The sequence below is a fragment of the Pholcus phalangioides genome, unplaced genomic scaffold, assembly GCF_987345545.1.
Source record: "Pholcus phalangioides strain wild (caught in Gottingen) unplaced genomic scaffold, Ppha-v1.0 ptg000001l_1, whole genome shotgun sequence".
NCBI lineage: Eukaryota > Metazoa > Arthropoda > Arachnida > Araneae > Pholcidae > Pholcus > Pholcus phalangioides.
Genome location: NW_028301594.1, coordinates 24,330,968 through 24,350,211, shown reverse-complemented (window position 1 = coordinate 24,350,211; position 19,244 = coordinate 24,330,968). Strand labels below are relative to the sequence as shown.

Sequence of the window (19,244 nt, the reverse complement as noted above, 5' to 3'; positions counted from 1 at the left end):
GATAGAGTTTTAGATATTAAAAAATTACTCAATTCCAACAAATATATTAACAAATACATTAAATTATGTGTAATGTATCAGATGAGAGTGATGAGTTTTATTTTTATGATGAATAAAAGATATCTTTGATGAAAACTTTTTCTTAAATTTTAAGCCCAAAAAAATTGGGTTTTTTTTATAAACTAGGGTTCCTTACACACACTACAATATGGTAGTTTCTAAAACAAAACTTAGGGACACTATTTTTTTTTTTTGTTCTGCAAGCTTAGTAAAAATATTTTTGTACAGGGATTATCGTTATATCGATAGACAACACTCATTAAGTACCACCAAATTTATGCCCTTGTTGACATCTTTTTTTTAAATCTGCCTTGTTAGTATCGTCAGAAAACATGTTTTAAGAAATTTAGTTATCGCAGAAAAACTAATTAAGTAGTTGATTAATGAAATTCATTCAGATGCATGGTCCTGTAAAGAAGTTTACAGTATTGCATTTTGTTTCTCTTTCAAAGAAAGTGGCAATACTAACAGTTTCATCAACATTTTCATACAGTGCCAAATTCCGATGTTCATTGACGCTTTCGAAATAATGAAAATTAAGTGACAGAGTAAAAATTTAATTCAAGACTATTTTGAGCGAAATATAAAAAAATACTGTTTTAACTGATACAAAATCTCTTGAAAAATATAATTACAGAGGGATTTATTGTAGTAGAGGATAGTGTTGAATCGAGAGGTGTTTAGCATTAGATTTTAGGCAATTCCAAACAAAATTTGAAAAAATATTGTAGTAGAGGGATTTATCATTATATCGAGTACCGTTGAAGCAAGGTTTCACTGACTTAGTTGGATGCTAATGCTTTAGTACTCTCCATATTCTCTTCCTTAAGCCTTTGCCTTCTTGTTCATAATAATGTTGTTATAGATACTAAATACATATATCTTAGTATCCACATTGTAAGAAGGGACTACAAAAAGGCTTTAAATAGCTGCCTTTGCAAAGTTTGAGCAGCAGCATTTTATTGCATTTAAAATCTGCATGACATCACCAGAAGTTTTTTGATTGACCACTGAAAAAATAGTTGTACCATAGCATTCATAGACAAGTCCATTTCATGGCATCTCATTGAAAAAAAAATGATTTCAGTGAAGCTTTCCAATAATATATTTGGGTTCAAGATGATATTAGTGTTATTGCAGCTTCAGATGGACTAAAGTCTAACAATTCTGGAGAAGTTGATTTGTTGCATTGATTGTCATGTGTAGAATAAATTTATTTGAACTCATTTGCTATTGTATTCCATATAATAATGTTTTTAAGGGAAGATTTTAAGTTTTTTTAACTTAATCTGCAAAATGTGCGTGAAATTGGGTTGTTTCATTCTTGCAAAGTGCAAATTAGTTCCATAGATTTGGACAGAACTTGGGAAAAAAAGTAAACTAAACTCTCATTTCACAAGTTAAGATTCAAAAAAATTACAATCTATTTCCATTCTAAAAAGTGTAAATTAAGATTTCGTGAAAAGTAGTAAAAAAATAGAAATTTTGCATCAAAATTATTGTACTTCATATGTGTCTGCATCTAAATAATAATTATGAAAAGTATGTATCCCCCCCCCCCTACAGACAACCAACAAACAAGAAGAAATAAATTGGTAAATGATGTATTCATGTTAATCATAATAATGGTATTAATCACCTTATATCCTTGATTAAGGCCATTGATAAGTTGCGGATCTGGAGGTTTCCACCATGCTTTCACAGCTGTGGAGTTCAATGCTTCTACTTTCACATCAGTTGGAGCCGATTGTGGTGCTACACAATTTTATTAAAAATAAATGGTATTTTAAGAACTAATAATGACATTCTGAAATCAAGTAAAAAGTAATTCGATAGAATTCATAATTAAGATCATATAAAATAATGCTGCTGATTTTATATTAAAAAACCACTTAATTTGTTAATTTGCTTGAAAAAAAACAACTCACTTGCTTCTCTGGTCCTGACATATATACTATCACTGTACACACCAACGCCTTTCTCATTGAACGCAGCCACTTGAATCTCATAATTCTGCCATACTATCAGGTCTTGAAGGAGTAAGCTGTGCTGCGCCTCATTAGTTACATTATGAAATGCCCAAGGACTGGCTGCATAACCAGCAAGCTTGTAACGAATGGAATAACCAACAAGTTCGCCGTTTCTGAATTCCTCTGCAGGTGGCTGTGGTAGAAAACATGTTTAAAAATGCAGGTTAGAGACACTATAGGCTAACACTTTTTTAAAATTGTTACAGATGAAAAATAATTAGTTTTTAGAGCACAGACAACCCACCTGCCATTGTAGCATTATTGATGTTGATGATCTTGCACCACCAACTACACCTTGAGGTGGCCCACTAGGTGCTGAAACCAGAAAAATAAATTTTAAATGAGTATTTTTAATAGAAAATAGATGAAAAGCTAAAATTTAAAAAAGAAAACTATATGATTTTGATTGATGGCGATTTTACTGTTAGAGCCTTTACTTGATTTTGCAGTTCATCTATATCACTAAGACAGCGAATGCAATCTTTCAGTCTACTATAGATTAGCACAGTATAAAAAAACTCCTCTCTTTTGCAGACACTAGCGACACAAAAAAATTTGTTTGTAAAAGGGGAAGGGATGATGGTAAAAAAGTGGTTCCGATTGAAACCCTAAACTCTATATGGCCATAGATAGCTCTACAAGCAAACAGTCAAAACAGCCAGAGACAGCAGAGATAGGGGTATATAAGAGATTGTAAAAGGGCAGGAAGGGGTCATTAGCAACTATTGTCAGGGGTGGGAAGGAGAAAGACAAGCATAGACGCTTTGAAGTTGAAAAGACGCTATCAGTTGAATTTCAAAAGCTCCACTCAAGCTTCACGATAAAGCTCATCGTTGCTTGTAATAAATAATGCAATATAGGAACTGAATGGAAAGAAATGATGGGTGGTTTAGGGGAGCAGCAAAAGTTTGGACGCATTCATCTCAAAAAGCAAACATGAGTTATTTTTATGGGCCTCCCAGTATTCTTCAAGAATCGGTAAAGGGTTAAAATAAAATTATTTGCCAATAAAAGAGGGATGGGCACATCTACTGGGTGACTATTAAAAAGGGTTTCGCTGTATTACCAAACGCATAAAGTTTCGATATACGATGAAAAATAAATAATGTTCATTGCTTGTGTGTAATATAGAAAGGTAGAGAAACAACGAAACAGTTGCTTCACACCCCATATTAAAGGAAAAATCCCCCTCCCTCCCAATAAAATCAGCTTAACTTTGATTTTAGCTGTAAGAAAATTACATGGTGGTTTGATAGACTTTGCACATGATGTATATAGCTGCAATCAATTATGGCATAATTATCCTTGGGCCATACTGTTTTAAGTGGTGCATAAATATCCAACAAGAGGGGAGGAACTTATGATGCAAAGCCAAAAGGTATGTACCAGAGCATGTAATAATCCCAGAACATTTGTAGCACCCAAGTAACAGTTATGTACAAACAGTTTAGGTGCACCTCAGCAAAAAAACTGGAGCATATCAGAAAGTGTTGTGTGGTCCTAATGTATGTATGAAGTCAGAGTTATGTGAGTTTCATGTTCAAGAAGAGTTGCCATCTGTCTTCTACATTGAAAGCTAAAGAGGCAAATGCCAGAATTCTTGCGGTTTTGTCAGTTTTGTGATGAAGGTCTGTCTGATGGAGTGCACTATTTAATATATCAAGTGTTTCCTCATTTTACAAGTACAAAGGCCACAACAGACAAAATGTCCAATGAGGTGGCTGAAAAAGATGCTCATAAAAGATATGGAATAGATATATCTAAACTATATCATCAAAAATAAAGCAACGCAGACTAATAAAAAAACCAATAGTTATGATAAAATATAATACCCTGCCCATACAAAAATTATGGTTGTCCCATCTAAGCATGAATAGTTTCTCGATTTATCACAATATTTTTATTATATTTCTTTTTAAATGTGTCAATTGAGTTAGAATTCAACCCCACCCTATTCCATTTATTCACAACTGTATCAGAGAAAAATTCCCCATGACACCACAACCTAGAATTGTTCCTTACCAATCAATACTGGTGTACCCTGTCAAAAAACAGTCAATTTACTGAATATCAATAACTTGCGTTCAATTCTATCCATCTCATTCAAAAATTTAAACACTGCAATTATATCCTCTCTTCCCCCCCCCCTGACACCTGCGGTCTTCCAATGTAAACATGTTCAAAAAATCAAGTCTTTCTTCATAGCTTAAGCCCTGTGTGCTATCGAGCACACACATCGCTCTTCTCTACACCCACCCCATCCAAGTCTATGTCACTCCGCAAATATTGTCTCCAGAACAAACTAAGTCTCGCAAAAGTGGAAAAATTACTTTAGGAGAATACGAAGAGACCTTTTTAAGAATAAAACCCCCCAAGCATTCTGTATGCTTGTTGACCCACTGCTTAATGATGTTCAGGAAACCTAAGCAGCTCATCAATGAAAATTCTCAAATCGGTGATCCTTGTTGCATATGGAATGTCATCACCATTCACCTTGTGAAACATGGGTTGTTCGAACCAAAATGAGTGACCATGCACATGTCAATGCTGAAAGTCATTGATAAGTTTATAAATTATGATTACTATATATCTGATTATGTTGTAATTGTGAGCAGTTATAACCATAATCTGAAGAAATTTTAGCAAATTTATAGAGCAGATCCTATAGGAATTATATGAAAAATAACAAAAAATTTAATTTATATGAAATCAGCATACATACGACATGTGAGTGAATTCAGGGAGTGATATATTTAGAAATACATACAATATGTGAGCGAAAACTCACGTTCAGGTGGAAGATGTATTATTTCAGTTGGTGCACTTGGATTTCCTTCTCCTACACCATTGATTGCACTGAGGCGGAACTCATAACTTGAAGCAGGTTTCAGATCAGTTAACATAACAAAACGTTGACTGCCAGAAATATTCGCTTTAGCAGTGGTCCACGGCAGGAGAAACTCCATCTGGGTATCTAGAAACATATGAGAAATGAAAAACATCTTACCAAAGGAAAATTACATTGAGAGCTAAATGTCACTGCAGAATGTAATTAGCGTGATAGGAAATGAAAAGAAAGAAAAGTGATTCCATTACCTGGAGGGACAACTCTCATCTGAACAACATAATTAGTGATTGGACTGTTCCCATCAAAAGCTTTCGACCAACTGACATTCACACTTTTAGGGAAAGTGTTTTGGAGTACAGCTTTAACATTATTTGGGGGATGCGGAAGCTCTGTAAAATAATGTGGAAATAGGTTATCGATCTAGTTGAGTATGCCCCATAAAATCAATATTGTGAATAATTCTAAATGGCAATAAATGTTAATGAAATTCATTATTCATTATCATTCATTCAATTTCAAGCATCCCATTTTCCTAAAATTAAGAATGAAATTAAGAGATAAATAAGGTCATATTTTTTAATATAATGATCGCGTAAAACTAACCAATGACATCTAAACGAGCACTTCTTGTTTCATTGCCACCAGCAGATGTGACCTGGCAAGTGTAAGTACCAACGTCCGTATTCCTTGCTTGGCCAATCTGCAAGCTACCATCTCTCAATATTTGAACGCGACCACCAGGATACGGCTCTATTTCTTTCGTACCAAAATACCACTGAATCTTGAACGGGACAGAAGGATCATGAGAAACCTTACAGGGCAACTCTGCAGTTGAGCTAAGTATAACACGGGTGTCCACTGGAGGTTGTATGATCTGTGTACGCACTGCCAATTGAAAATGATTAAATCAGAAACTATAACCATCATAAATAATCACAACTGCTGGAATTTTTATAGCTTCAAAAATACAAAAAATTGATAATATTAACTTTGCATAAGAAAATAAAACTAATCATTTTTAAATTGTAAAAAACAATTTTCATTCACAATAATAGTACATATTCAAATAACTGATGCCATTTTCTTTTTTTTACCTAAAACACTCAGATATGCAAATCCAGAAACAACACCAGCGCTATTAGCTCTAGTGCATGTGTACTTCCCAACATCACTTGGTTCAACAGAAGCAATCAATAAACTGCCACTATCTAAAACTTGTATTCTGCCAGCACTATGTACATCTGATGTATCTGGAAACACAGAAAACATTCATAAAAACCATTATAACAAAATCAAAATAAACTTGACAAAAAAACATGTGATATGCCAAAATTTATCTTTTGGTAATTGTATAATATTGTGAAGTATGCGTTTTAAAAAAAATCGGAACATATGACGGCAGATAATATAACGCTGCAAATTATCTGCAGCCTTTTCTTTTAAATGATTGGAAAAGAAATTTATTTTCACCGATTCATTTTTTAAATATAATTTTTAAAAGATTACACATTAAATAAAAGTTGTGAAAACAAAGTACAGTGGAAGCTCTCAATAACGGGCACTTGTGGGACTAATGCAACATTTTTCTTCGGTCGCAATTGGTTCCTATGTATTTAAATGTTAAAATGTTTTTGTTACTGTGAAAGTGGTTATGCATAACAGCCAATCGTTTTAATAAAGAAAGTTTGATTAAATTTCATTATATTTTTTTACTGGTGATTATGCATAATTCCTGAATAAAGTTGGAAGGTTTGATAAATATGGGAAAATTTATAACCTTTCTTCTCTTCATTAATAAACCATAATCAATTATTTGTACTCATACACAATACGTGCGCAACACATATTTTGCAATAAAAATTCAATTTAAATAAGTGTGAAAATAAAAGCATTCATAACATTATCAGTCTCGTAATGTTGGCTTTCTTCACACACATATCAACAAACCAAACCAATATATATTGCCATTCGAATTCACCATGCTGGACCATAGTTATGTTCAGTTAATTAAGTAATTATATGACAATTTTTTATATTTAACAACACAAATTTGGGATTAAAGTCATATTTCATGTGATAAATTCAAAGTTTATGATGAGAAATTAATTAGAGTTTGCCTAATTTTTGCCTGATTTTGCCTAATGTCCACTAATGGGGATTGAAATAAATTAAAGCCCTATTTCCAGGACCAGGAATCAGAGAAAAGTGTCTTAAAAGGAAGTGCCCATTAATGGACATTCTCTGTTATACAGTTCCACTGAATGAATCAAACCATAGTCTTACATACCATTGAATGTCCATGTAACATTAGGTGAAGGAGCACCTGACACTTCACATGAAATCTGGGCATCTTTACCATCCAAAACAGTTACATTCATAGGTGGTTTCAACAGGTAAGGTGCAGAAGCTGTCAAAAGATTAGACATTATTACTGATTGAAAGAAAAAAATACATTACCAACTGCACACATTATGGTATTCACAATCTTTAATGTAATGAAGATATTATTTAAAATATATCGACAGAAAAACTTTAATTAGCTTTATGTGATGAAAATATGATCTGACGGATAGTGATTGAAACTCTGGAAAATCTGATATTCAGGAAACGAATCATCAAAAATTGGCCCTTATGACAAAATTCTTAAGGCTCATTAGGAAATTGAGAGAATTTCAAATGCTTTACTGTGTTCATGAAACAAAAGAATAATTTGGAATAATAAATAAAGAGCAATGCCGTTTTTAGTATAAAAATGTTTGAGCACTTATTTTCACAATCAGAAGGCAATAACCATTTACATGACTTAATGTATAAAAAAATCTGCTCAAAGGGGCAAAGTTTGAGAAAATTTTTCTTGATCATCATTCACTGAAGGTACTAAAGGCAATCGATCAACTAATTACATAAACATGCTGATTTTATGGACTAGTGCAGCAAAAATTTGAGATGGCATTAGAAGCGAATTTTTTTTTTTTTTTTTTTGCCATCAAAGGAATCTAGATGATAGCACTGAAATAAAAATAACAAAATATTTAATTTTGACTGAACAGCAGAAAATACAGAACAGATTTAAATACATTGCTGATTACTTACTCTTAACATGAAGCCAAGTACTCGAGGAAGCATCACCAGCATCATTTGTTGCACGACATTGATATATGCCCATGTCTTTCATCTGAAGATCAGTAATCCTCAGAGTACCATTGAGAAGTACCGTGAAACGTTCTCCGATTTCAGGTCCAATAACGACAGCATTTTTAAACCATGTGACAGAAAGTGGTTGGCTTCCTGTGGCAGAACAAGGCAATTGTACTGTTCGGCCGATTTCGGACACAGTCTCTCGTTCTGGAGCTTGACCAATGACAGGAGCAACTGAAAGTAACAAAAATTATTAAGATGCTTAATTTCATTGGCAAAACAAATTACGTCAATAAGTTAGCAAATTGAAAAAATTATAGGCACCAGCAAAATTTGTTAGGAGCCAAAAGAATGATTTTATTCTCAAGATATACGGTCTTAAATAACGGTTGTTTCCCCCCCCCCCCCACTTTTCCAGGACTTTGTGTCTTTTAACATGGGGAAAAAAAGGACATTATGTCATGAAATCAAAAAAAAAATTGTCAATCATAGACTCCAATTTAACAATCACATACAGAAAATTTTAGGCACCAACACAGATTTTCTAGTGGCCTTAGCGACCTAACATCTGAGATTTGTCAAACCCTGCAATGAATGACAGAAAGAATTGAGAGGGCGAGTTATGTTTCTGTTAGAGGAGTTTTGTTTAGAAACTCTTGTTAACCGACACAACAAAGCTTAAAAAATTCAGTTTCAGAGAGAAAATTTGTGTTGTGGTGTTTGACCGTGTTTTTATTAATGAAGGTAAATAAATTTATGTGGGAAGAAAATTATATTAAACTAAATTTTAAACTAAATAAAATGCATAAAAATAAGAAAAGTTTTGACCACAAAAAAAAATATATATATATTTGAAATAAATGGACTCAATAATCCAAAAATTCATAGCGGTCTGTCTACTGGGATAGAAATGCTGGCCATCATAACTAAGGCTTGCCAGATATTCACAGCGGCCAGAAAATTGCTATTGGTGCCTAACATTTTTATACGACTGCTGAACTGGAGTCTAAGCATGAAATTTTCCAGTTTCGTGACAATGCATCTTCAAACAAGAAAAGGGGTCATAAGTCATTGAAAAATAAATACATCATGTAGGGCCGTTTCTCTTGTGGGGGGGGGCGGGGGAACATGCTTGGCTCCATAGAAATTTGGCAGATGCCTAAATTGGTTTTTGATACGTCAAACCCTGGTTTTAACTTCTCTTCCCCCCATCATGGAGAAGAGCTCCTTAGACACAGATCTCTTGCAAATATCCCCCCCCCTCAATATAGTGATTTTCAATAAGTCAATTTTATATTGTAAAAAACAAAAATTATAAGTTTTGTCCTGTGCCCCAGCCTTGTGTTGGGGCCATACTTGACCTGCAACCACAGCTCAATTAATACTGCATAATGCATGAAAATTAACATGAATTGTAAGGGTCCAGTGTATTATTCTAGCCAGGAAACCATTGATATTGTTAAGATAGCTCTGTAGAAATCAGCCTCTTACCCAAAACTGTCACATTAGCTGAAGCTCGCACAGGTGTGACATCGTGTCCTATAAGTGTGGCTATACATTCATAGATTCCATCATGCATTGGACCAACATTCAGTAATGTAAGACTTCTATTCCAGTGCGTCTGGTAATGTGATAGACCTGTCATCTGCAACTCGATTCCATCTTTAAGCCACTGAATCTGCACTGCATCGAGGGGTCTGATTTATACACAAATAGAAGAAAAATACAGAATTCAATTTGGAAAAGTATTAACTTCTGCACTAAATTTTTTTTCTTTAAAAATGTGTTCCCTCTTTAAAAACAAGCAGAGCTTTATCACCTTGCACTAGCAATACATTCCAGAACAGTTGGATAACTCCCTTGCTTGAAGACAGAATCTTTTGGCGGAATGATAATACGAGGCGGAATTACTTCTTCTCTGTCCTCACCTTGGAAAAAGAGAAAAATACATTGCCTTCATGCATGCACGAATAAAACTTTATTGAGCATATGTAAAGTGGAAACAATTTTCTTATGAAACAAGAATAATTAATGAACAAATCTCTATATTCACCTTCAACCACAAGCTGGACGACACCGCCTTGGATTTCTTGCCCAGAATGACTGTGTGTTATTGATGCTTGGTACTGACCCATGTCTGATTGTTTGGCAGCCAGCACCACAAGTCTATTGTCAAGAGATGTTGCGTATTGAATTCCATGAAGTCTTCCTTGACTCAATCTCATCCACAAGACCGTTGGAGGTGGAATGCTTTCAACAGATGGAGGTGGTAATATAGCTGCTTTACCATTTTCAACAAACACAGCTGTCTCTCCTGAATCCTCCGATTGTCTCATGACTAAAATAATGGAAATTAGAAATTATTAGACAAAAATATGCAATAAACTATTGGAGAAAAATACATGCTTTGAATGTTTTTCCCTTCAAGTAAATTCAAATAACGATTTGAATTTTCCGCACAAAATTCAGAAAAATATTGCTATTGCTAACTTATTAATTTACTTATTTTGTTTACACAATTTTATAGCTCACATGGTTAGAATTGAACACTTAGTAAAAGTGTAAAAATTTTGCATTAAATATGTTTTAAACACACAAATGGATGCTACTAAAAATTACAGGGATACTTTGGCTAACGAAGATAGTTTGTTTTGGAATCACATTTGTTAACCAAAACATGATTTCCCTTAGGTTTCTATGGAAAATTGTTTAATTAGTTCTAGGAACTGCTCGAAATTTCAAAGTAGCTTCCATGAAACACTAAAAAAGCAGTATAAAAACTGGCTAAAATGAAAAACTCAAAAATTTGATAAAAGTATCTCATCTTTCTGTAGATTCTCAGAGATCTTTTTATTTCACACGCAACTAACACCAGCTTTAGTCTGCTAAAGCTATATTAGAAAAATTCCCTGTGACATCACAACCTTGAGTTGTCTTTTATCAATCATTACTGGTGTCCCCTTGTCGAAGTAGTCGACTCTGTGTATTAGTCTAATAACTTATGATCCATCCCATTGAAAATTTTAAACACTTCGATCATATCCACCCTGACAACTGTTTTCAAATATTCACAGTATACTTACAGGCTACAATCAGTACAGTCTTCTCACTAAACAATGTACCAGCAGAATTCCGTGCCACACATTGATAGCTACCACCGTCTTTCTTCATAATGTCAGGTATCCGAAGCAGAGGGTCTTGCGTGAAATTTCCCAGGGGTTTCCCATTGTGCAGCCATTGATACTCTGGTGGAGGAGTACCAACAGCCTGGCACTGGAGAATTTTCGACTGGCCCTCAGTCACTATGCCACCAGCAAATGAAGGTTGGACAAGGAAATGTGGTGCAGACTGGTGAACTGAAAAGACAAAAAAAGTAGTTTAGTGAATATTGATTAGCCCCAACTACCAACCACATACTTCATCAAACAATACTTTCAAGGCATTCCTTTATCAATCAACTTTGGTTTAATTTTTTGTTTTGAACTAATTTCTGAAAATTTATCAAATTTTAAAATATTTTTCAAGGTTTCAATCTTAAGGCTTCTAAAATCTTCTCTTGGCCATACTTCCAAAACCTCTCATCATGACAAAGAGAATATTCTCAACCTAAAAGTATATTCTGTTGGTCATGATGAAAGATTTTAAAAGTTTGATTATGAAGGTTTTAGAAACCTTAAGATTAAAACCTTAAAAAATTATTTTAAAATTAGACAAATTTTCAGAAATAAGTTCAAAATAAAAAATTAAAACAAAGTTGATTGCAGGGATGTAAAATTCTCAAGAATAATCTTTAGGAGAGTATTCTTTAAAATATTTTCATCTATGAGAACATTCGAGAATATTCTCTGGAAGGACTATTATTATGAGTAATTTTACACTGAGAATATTCTTATTTTCAATGACAGTAGGCTATTCTACAGTTATTTATAGGGCTTAATAGTCCTAGAGAAAATTCTCAAGAATATTTATAATAATGTATAGGCCTATTATAATAAATATTCTTCATGAATAACTTGAGAATGTTCTCATCAAGGATAATAATGGAGAGAATATTCTCACATGAAGGATAATAATGGGGGGAATATTCTTACGGAGGATAATACTGGAGAGAATATTCAATGGAAAGGGACTAATATTTATATTAACTTGAGAATATTCTCCAATTATTTTTATAGATGTAAAATTCTTGGTAATAATCTTTCGAAAGATTCTTGAGAATATTCTTGAAGTTACAATAACTACATCTTATTTTTACATGGTAATGAATGTCTCAAAATTAAAAAAATAATACATATGTATCATAATGTGTTGCATGTTTATGAGTAATTAAAATGTGTATAAACAGACCTAATAGCAAATAATAAATTAATTATATTTACATTTGTGAAAGAGGGAAGCTATATTTTGTTATTTTCCAGCAAACAAAAGTAACTGTACAAAAAATATCTCCATTCTCAGAGGATACAGAACTGTTCAAAACGGGTATCAAGACCAAATATTCACAATAGCTTGAAACTGAATAGAGCAAAGCAATGATAAATTCAAATGATGAGAAAAACTCTGGATCTTTGGCAGGTTTGTACATAACAAATTAGCTAATCTGGTGCTTTAAAGTGTCATCAACAGAAAAAAGGTTTAGCAAAGATGAGTGTGGATCAGAATTTATTAACCATTTGTAAACTGCAGAAGGTATGCCATAAGAGAGAATTCTTTTAAAGCTACTCAAATACTCAGAAAAATAGAACTTTCTAGAAAGATGAATGTTATAGGAACTCTGCAGAAAACATAGATGATGTTATGTGGAGGAAAGGAACATACACTGGAATTAGTTTGACAGAAGTTGCATTCTAAAATTGCTGCAACAGCTTTCAGAACCTCATACATAGGGCCTACAGCATAAAGGAATTGTCAACAGAAAGAGGAGGAAAATTAAAGTTTGCAGCCCACAATATTAAATTTTTAAAGCAAGAAAATGAAAACAGCATGGATGAATTGAACAACTTGCAAAGAAATATGAGTGATAAAAAATGTGAGTGTATGCTCATTGAAGAAAATGACACAGTTCTCTATCTTCTTTAGAATGAAGGTGATCATAAGAATACTGTGGTGTTTGGTCAGAACATGATATCTCCAAAAAATGGCTTTTTAATCTAGTAGCAAGTCTTGCTAATTATAACTAATTAGAAGTGAGATAAATGCACAAATACGTGGGTATGACTAAACAACATCCTGGTGTATGATATTTTCATTTGTATTTATGTGTATGCTTTATTTTTGATTTTTAAATGGCAATGAAAGTGTTTATATCTCAAAAATGTGATTTTGGAGTTATCATATTCTGGCCAAACACTTCAATCAACTTTGGTTTATTTTTTGCTTTGAACCTAATACTGAAAATTTATCTAATTTTAAAATACATTTATTATTTTTTAATCTTTAGAGGTTTCCAAATTCTTCATAACAAAAGCTTTTGAAACCTATCACCATGCCAGAGGTTTGATATTATTCTTAGAATATTCTTGGAACTAAAATTTTCTCATTATGAAATGTTTATGCCAAAAAAAAAATTGTTTTAAATGTTTCAGGCAATGAAAACTGAATTATATTTCATAATATAAATAAAATTAGTAAAAAAAATTTCATTATTTAAAAAAAAAAGAATATTAGAAATAAAAGAATAAAGAATATAAGAAAAGAATAGGCTATCACTCATATTTTTTCAAAGTTGTGCAATTCAGCCATGTTGGTTTCATTCTCTTGCTTTTAAACTTTAATATTGTAGGCTATAAACTTTAATATTTCTTGATGGTCTTCTTGATAGGAAGGGAGACGGGAACAGAATATTCTTGAGAATATTCTCTCGAAAGACTTATAAATTACCAGAGAATATTATTGAAAAAATATAAGAATTATTCCCACAATATTTATAGAGATTATTTATTATAATACATGTTATTACAAATATTCTTGAGAATACTCTCTGGAAGAAGACTACTATTATAAATAACTGAAGAATATTCTCTGGAAAGACTTTAATAAATAACTTGAAAATAATTATTTTCGACAAGAATATTCCCCAGTAATTTATAAAAGTTGTCCTTCCAGAGAATATTCTCAAGGATATCACATATTACTATATTATAAAATTAGTTTAATAACAGGAGAATATTCTCAAGTTATTTATAATAGTAGTTCTTCCAGAGAATATTAGAAAATATAGAACATTTCTGCATTGACATTGTCAATCTGTGTGATTTGTGTTCGAGACTTTTTCATGTATGAATCCACTAGGAGGAGGAATGGTGCATCATTAATTAAATTAGTTTAATTGGCTTATTTATTTTAGAATATTTGATAATGTTACAATTAAATAGTTTTCTTGTATTTAGAGGCATTCAACTTTTACTCAGATTTTTTCATTACTGTTTTTTGATGAATATATGTGGTAATTTCAGAAAAAAAAATTTTTTTCCTTCAAACTTTTTATTCAGAGTATCATTATTTTAATAAAAATGATACTTAAATGATACTTAATGATACAGAGTATCATTATTTTGATAAAAATAACCTGGCACAAGCTAGGTATAGGTTAGATAATATACCAGAGATATAGAATTTCAACAAGGAAACCATTTTAATGGGCTTGATCTAGAAGAGAATCTTGGTCTGATATTAAAAATATACTAAATGAAGAAGCAAAGCGAGAAATTCCATTAAAATAAAAAGGAAAGAACACCCTGGTTGTCAGAAGTAGCTCTTGAAATTGCCAAAAAAATAATACTAAGGCTGCTGGAAAAAAAAAAAAAGCAAATGAAACCAAGAAGTTTAATGCACAATTTAAAAGACATGTAAGGAAAGATGAAAATACTTTTCTTAATTCAAAATGCAGACAAATTGAAGAGGACAATAGACTAGGAAGAACAAGAGACCTCTACAAGAGGATTAATGAAATTACGGGCAAATTTAATCCATGTTTCAGTATCATAAAAGACAAGAATGGAAATGTCTTGAACTCTGAAAAAGACATTGTAAAAAGATGGAAAGAATAGTCAGAAAATCTCTATAAGAAATCAGACAGAAAGATAACAAATAGAAATATAGAACTAAATCATGAACCACCGGTTACAAAAAATGAAGTCAGATGGGCAATAAATCAACTAAATTGCAAGGCTCCAGATATTGATACTCCAGCAGAGTTTCTGAAAAAGGCAGATGAAAATATAATTGATGTACTAACATGACTATGTCAACAAATGTGGGAGAAAATTAGAGTATCCCAAAAAGACTGAAAAAGATCTATATTCACACCCATACACAAAAATGCCAACAAGAATTCTACTAAAAATTATTCAGAAAAGACTTTAAACCATTATGGAAAGAGAATGGGCAGTAGACCAAGTAGGTTTCAGAAAAAATAGCTGAACTAGAGACCAAATTGCCAATATAAGATGGATAACAGAGGCAGCAAAAGGACATCAAAAGTTATACTTTTCTTTTATTGATTACACAAAGGCCTCTGACTGTGTTGATCATGATAAGCTTTGGGATATTCTTGGAACAATGGGAGTGCCTAATCACCTTGATCAGAAATCTATATACTTAACCAAGAGGCAAGTGTAAGAACAAACTATGGTCTAACTGAATGGTCGAAATTGAAAAAGGAGTTCGGCAAGGATGCATTCTTTCCCCAAGCTTATTTACTCTCTATGGATAATATATAATGACAGCATCAGATTTAGAGGAATTGGAAGCAGATGTTAAAACTGGAGGAAGAGTGATCAACAACCTTAGGTATGCTGATGACACAACTGTGATGGTAGAATCTGAAGAGGATTAGATGAACATTATATCAAGAGTAAAAAGAGAGAATGAGAAGCTTGGACACTATCTAAATATAAAAAAACAAAGATCATGACTACAGCAGATATTCACAGTTTTCAACTAGATAGAGAAAGTTTTGGGATTGTGGATAGATTTGATTTCCTAGGATCAAGAATTGTAAAAGAGGGAATATGCACAGAAGAATTAAAAAGACGAGTAGTTCTGGGAAAAAAACAGCCATGAGGAATCTTAATATAATAATGAAAGACAAAAATATCTCAATGAAAACAAAAATTAGGATTATAAATGTGTTGGTCTTCCCTGTCGTAATGTACGGATCTGAGAGCTGAACACTACGGAAAGCAGATGGAAATATAATCCATTCCTTTGAACTTTGGTGCTGGAGAAGGATGCTACAAATTCCATGGACAGCTAAAAGGGCAAATAAATTGATTATCGAAGACGTCAAAAGCTGACTATTCTCTAGAAGCAAAAGTCACTAAACAGAAACTATTTTATTTTGGTCATATAATGTGTACAGAATGCTCACTAGAGAAAAAATGATAATGCTTAGAAGAATAGAAGGAAAGAGAGGAAGAGGCACATGAAGCACCAGATGGATAGAGGGTGTTGCAAAGCACCGGAATGAAGCTAGCACAACTGAGGTATGCTGTGAATGACAGACCAGCTTGGAGAGCCATGATCTAGAGTCACCAGAAGTCTGACTAGAGACCAAATGATGATTCCTAACATCATTATTTTATTTAAATCTGGTCACAGGAATAAAAAAAAGTTAAAATTTTTGTCAATAGAGGGGGGGGTTGCACATAAACAAATCCGTCCTTTACAATGCAGAGTATAGGATAACCAGCTCATTTCTGAATTTTCCTGTTACTGGTACTTGCATGAGGTTTTCATCTCCACAGCAGAATGTTTTACATTGTTCAGCAATGAAGCCTCAGCTAACTGGAAATGCTTTGAGGTAAAAATTCCCAGAATGGTGTTTTCTATCCTTTTCTTAAAATTCTTCCATTTTCGTCTGCAGCAACACAGATTGTTCTGCAGCATGCGCCACAAATTTTGTCATTTTCTGCTTTGGGGGTTTTCATTGTGATGTTGCTACAAATTGCCGGCTGAAGCTTTAGGAACTTTTTAGACACAGAAGAAATTGAAGAAAAGTTGAAAGGTTCAGGCCTAGAATTCTGTAATTAACTTTCATACAGTGCCATCTATCAATCAAAATTTGAACTATTTTTTCTACACCAAAAAATCCACCTTTAGGAGTATCTCTTTTAAAAACAGCATTCAAATGTACCAATCCCTTCAACTCTTTCTTGAATGTTTTAACAATTTATTTACAAATTTATGGAAGACTGTATTTATATATTTTAGGATTTAATTTTGTTTTAAACAAAACAAGATATCAACAAAAAAATTAACTATGCTTAATATCTGTCTGGTCTGGTTTTAAAATCTGTAGGTCTACAGAGCAAGCAGCATTGAACAGGAAAGCTTAGGGGAGCTAATAAGCTCAGCAGGCCCTTATATCTACCTCAGTCAGTCAGTTGGAAATTTCAGAACTTCTGTGAAACAAAGAAATGCTAAAAAAAACGAATTAAAATTGTAAATTTATAATCATAAGTAGAGACCAGAAGTTTAGGCACCAACAAATTTTTAAATTGGACTGGCAAAAAGATGCTAAAAATACTTTAAATAGTCATTTAAGATTCATGCGAAAAAGTGATAAACTAAGATATTAAGGGTTCAAAAATTTTCAAAAAAAATTTGCTGCACTTAGTATATTCACCATTTCAATAATTTTTAATAACTGCATTACTAGCAAAACTAAGTTATTATCCTGTCAAAAAAATATTTGTAACACCCCCCCCCCCCCACAAAGGCAGAATATGCTTAAAACTTTGGTATGCGTTTATGCGTCTCAGTGTAGAACGTTCTTACTTTGGGAATGGTCTTTCAGGATCACATTGAAGGGATTCAATAGAATACTCATTACAGAATTGGCTAACATGCCTATTGACTTAATGGGGATTTCTGATAAAAAATTTATTAAGTTCCTTCATGCTTAACCCTTTATTTGGCAGTGTTTGCTCTCAAGCAACACGAGTTTCGTATATTTTCTAAATAAAGGCATTGTATATTTTGAGCTCGTTTCGACATTGAAGCTTCTAGAGCAGTTTGTGAAGTTTCTATAATTATGAGCAGAAAGGTTCAAAGGTACATGACTTCTTATTTCTTGACAAACCAAGCAAGAAAGATTTTTAACTCTTGCATTCTGGAAGGAAATAGCCCCCCCCCCCCATCCCCTATGTGTGGAGGAAATATTTTGCTACACAACTTTCATCAATAATAGAAAAATAAGTCAGCGAATAACAAATGACATTTTTATACTATTCAAATCCATGTTAATGAACAGTGTTTCCTGAACTGTTTTTAATATTTACAGCATTTTTTTTTTAAATATTGTCAATAATGTTGTTTTTTTTTTGTCATGCAATAGCATTCGAGGTAACCCATTTGCTTAATATAACCCCTCAAAAGTTTTCTCCTCTGGATATTTTAATGTTTGCCAATTAAAGGGTCAACATATAAAAGTTCTACAGAATTCTGTCTCTAAAACTCACAGAGAAGTGCAAAACAATTTCAAAATAAGCATTTAACTTACAGCAGAAAAATTTCAAAAAAGCATTTTCCCAAAAAAAAAGTAATTTCACATAAACTTCCAGGCTTTTATAAACATAAGCAACTTAACCTTAAGCTGAAATATTACTCTTAAAATTTAAAAATACAATTTTTCAGACAGTTGAAATTTTTATCATAATACCCACCTGCAGTAACACTTGAGCTGTATGTACACAATAAAATGGATATCCAAACGAGTCTGGAGAAGGCACAGTTCGATGCATGAAGTAAAAAACTTATCACAAACTGTACACGAGACATGACAAAGCTTTGATGAGATGAACATTTATGAAGCTTATCACAGTATTTGGCAGGAACTTGAACTTGCCGTGAAAAAACAGCAAGTCTGAGCACTATGAGAGCAGTGAAACACAAATTCAGAACAATCTCTATGAAGGAATCAACAAAACACAAAAATCCAGTGCGAGAGGAATGCAGCAACATCTTTGTCCGCGATCTGTGAAATAATCCAACGCGAGACTCACTACTGTCATAGACAGATTTATTCCGGCACTTATCCATGGATAATTCGTTGAATTAATAATCCATATGAAACTTTGGGCTGGAAATAATAATAATAAAAAATTAGACAAAGAAAAATATATAATTATTTGATAATAATATGCTTCAGATATAACAAAGCTTGG

The 19,244-nt window shown here is 32.8% G+C and overlaps 1 protein-coding gene across 3 annotated transcripts in view; it reads right to left on the bottom strand.

The window, feature by feature from the left end:
- sdk (sidekick cell adhesion molecule) overlaps positions 1-19,244 on the bottom strand; it is a 34,888-nt gene that overhangs the window by 13,610 nt on the left and 2,034 nt on the right. For all 3 annotated transcript variants that reach the window (XM_089232428.1, XM_089232426.1, XM_089232427.1), the window contains 14 exons: positions 18,744-19,159; positions 11,160-11,432; positions 10,130-10,414; positions 9,896-10,004; positions 9,568-9,773; positions 8,032-8,310; positions 7,226-7,345; positions 6,033-6,188; positions 5,542-5,823; positions 5,187-5,327; positions 4,879-5,064; positions 2,335-2,405; positions 1,989-2,223; positions 1,700-1,815 (listed from right to left, as the gene is read on the bottom strand). In XM_089232428.1, coding sequence (XP_089088554.1) covers positions 1,700-1,815; positions 1,989-2,223; positions 2,335-2,405; positions 4,879-5,064; positions 5,187-5,327; positions 5,542-5,823; positions 6,033-6,188; positions 7,226-7,345; positions 8,032-8,310; positions 9,568-9,773; positions 9,896-10,004; positions 10,130-10,414; positions 11,160-11,432; positions 18,744-19,119 — 2,835 coding nt within the window. In that variant the 5' untranslated portion in view covers positions 19,120-19,159. The remainder of the gene's footprint in view (positions 1-1,699; positions 1,816-1,988; positions 2,224-2,334; positions 2,406-4,878; positions 5,065-5,186; positions 5,328-5,541; positions 5,824-6,032; positions 6,189-7,225; positions 7,346-8,031; positions 8,311-9,567; positions 9,774-9,895; positions 10,005-10,129; positions 10,415-11,159; positions 11,433-18,743; positions 19,160-19,244) is intronic.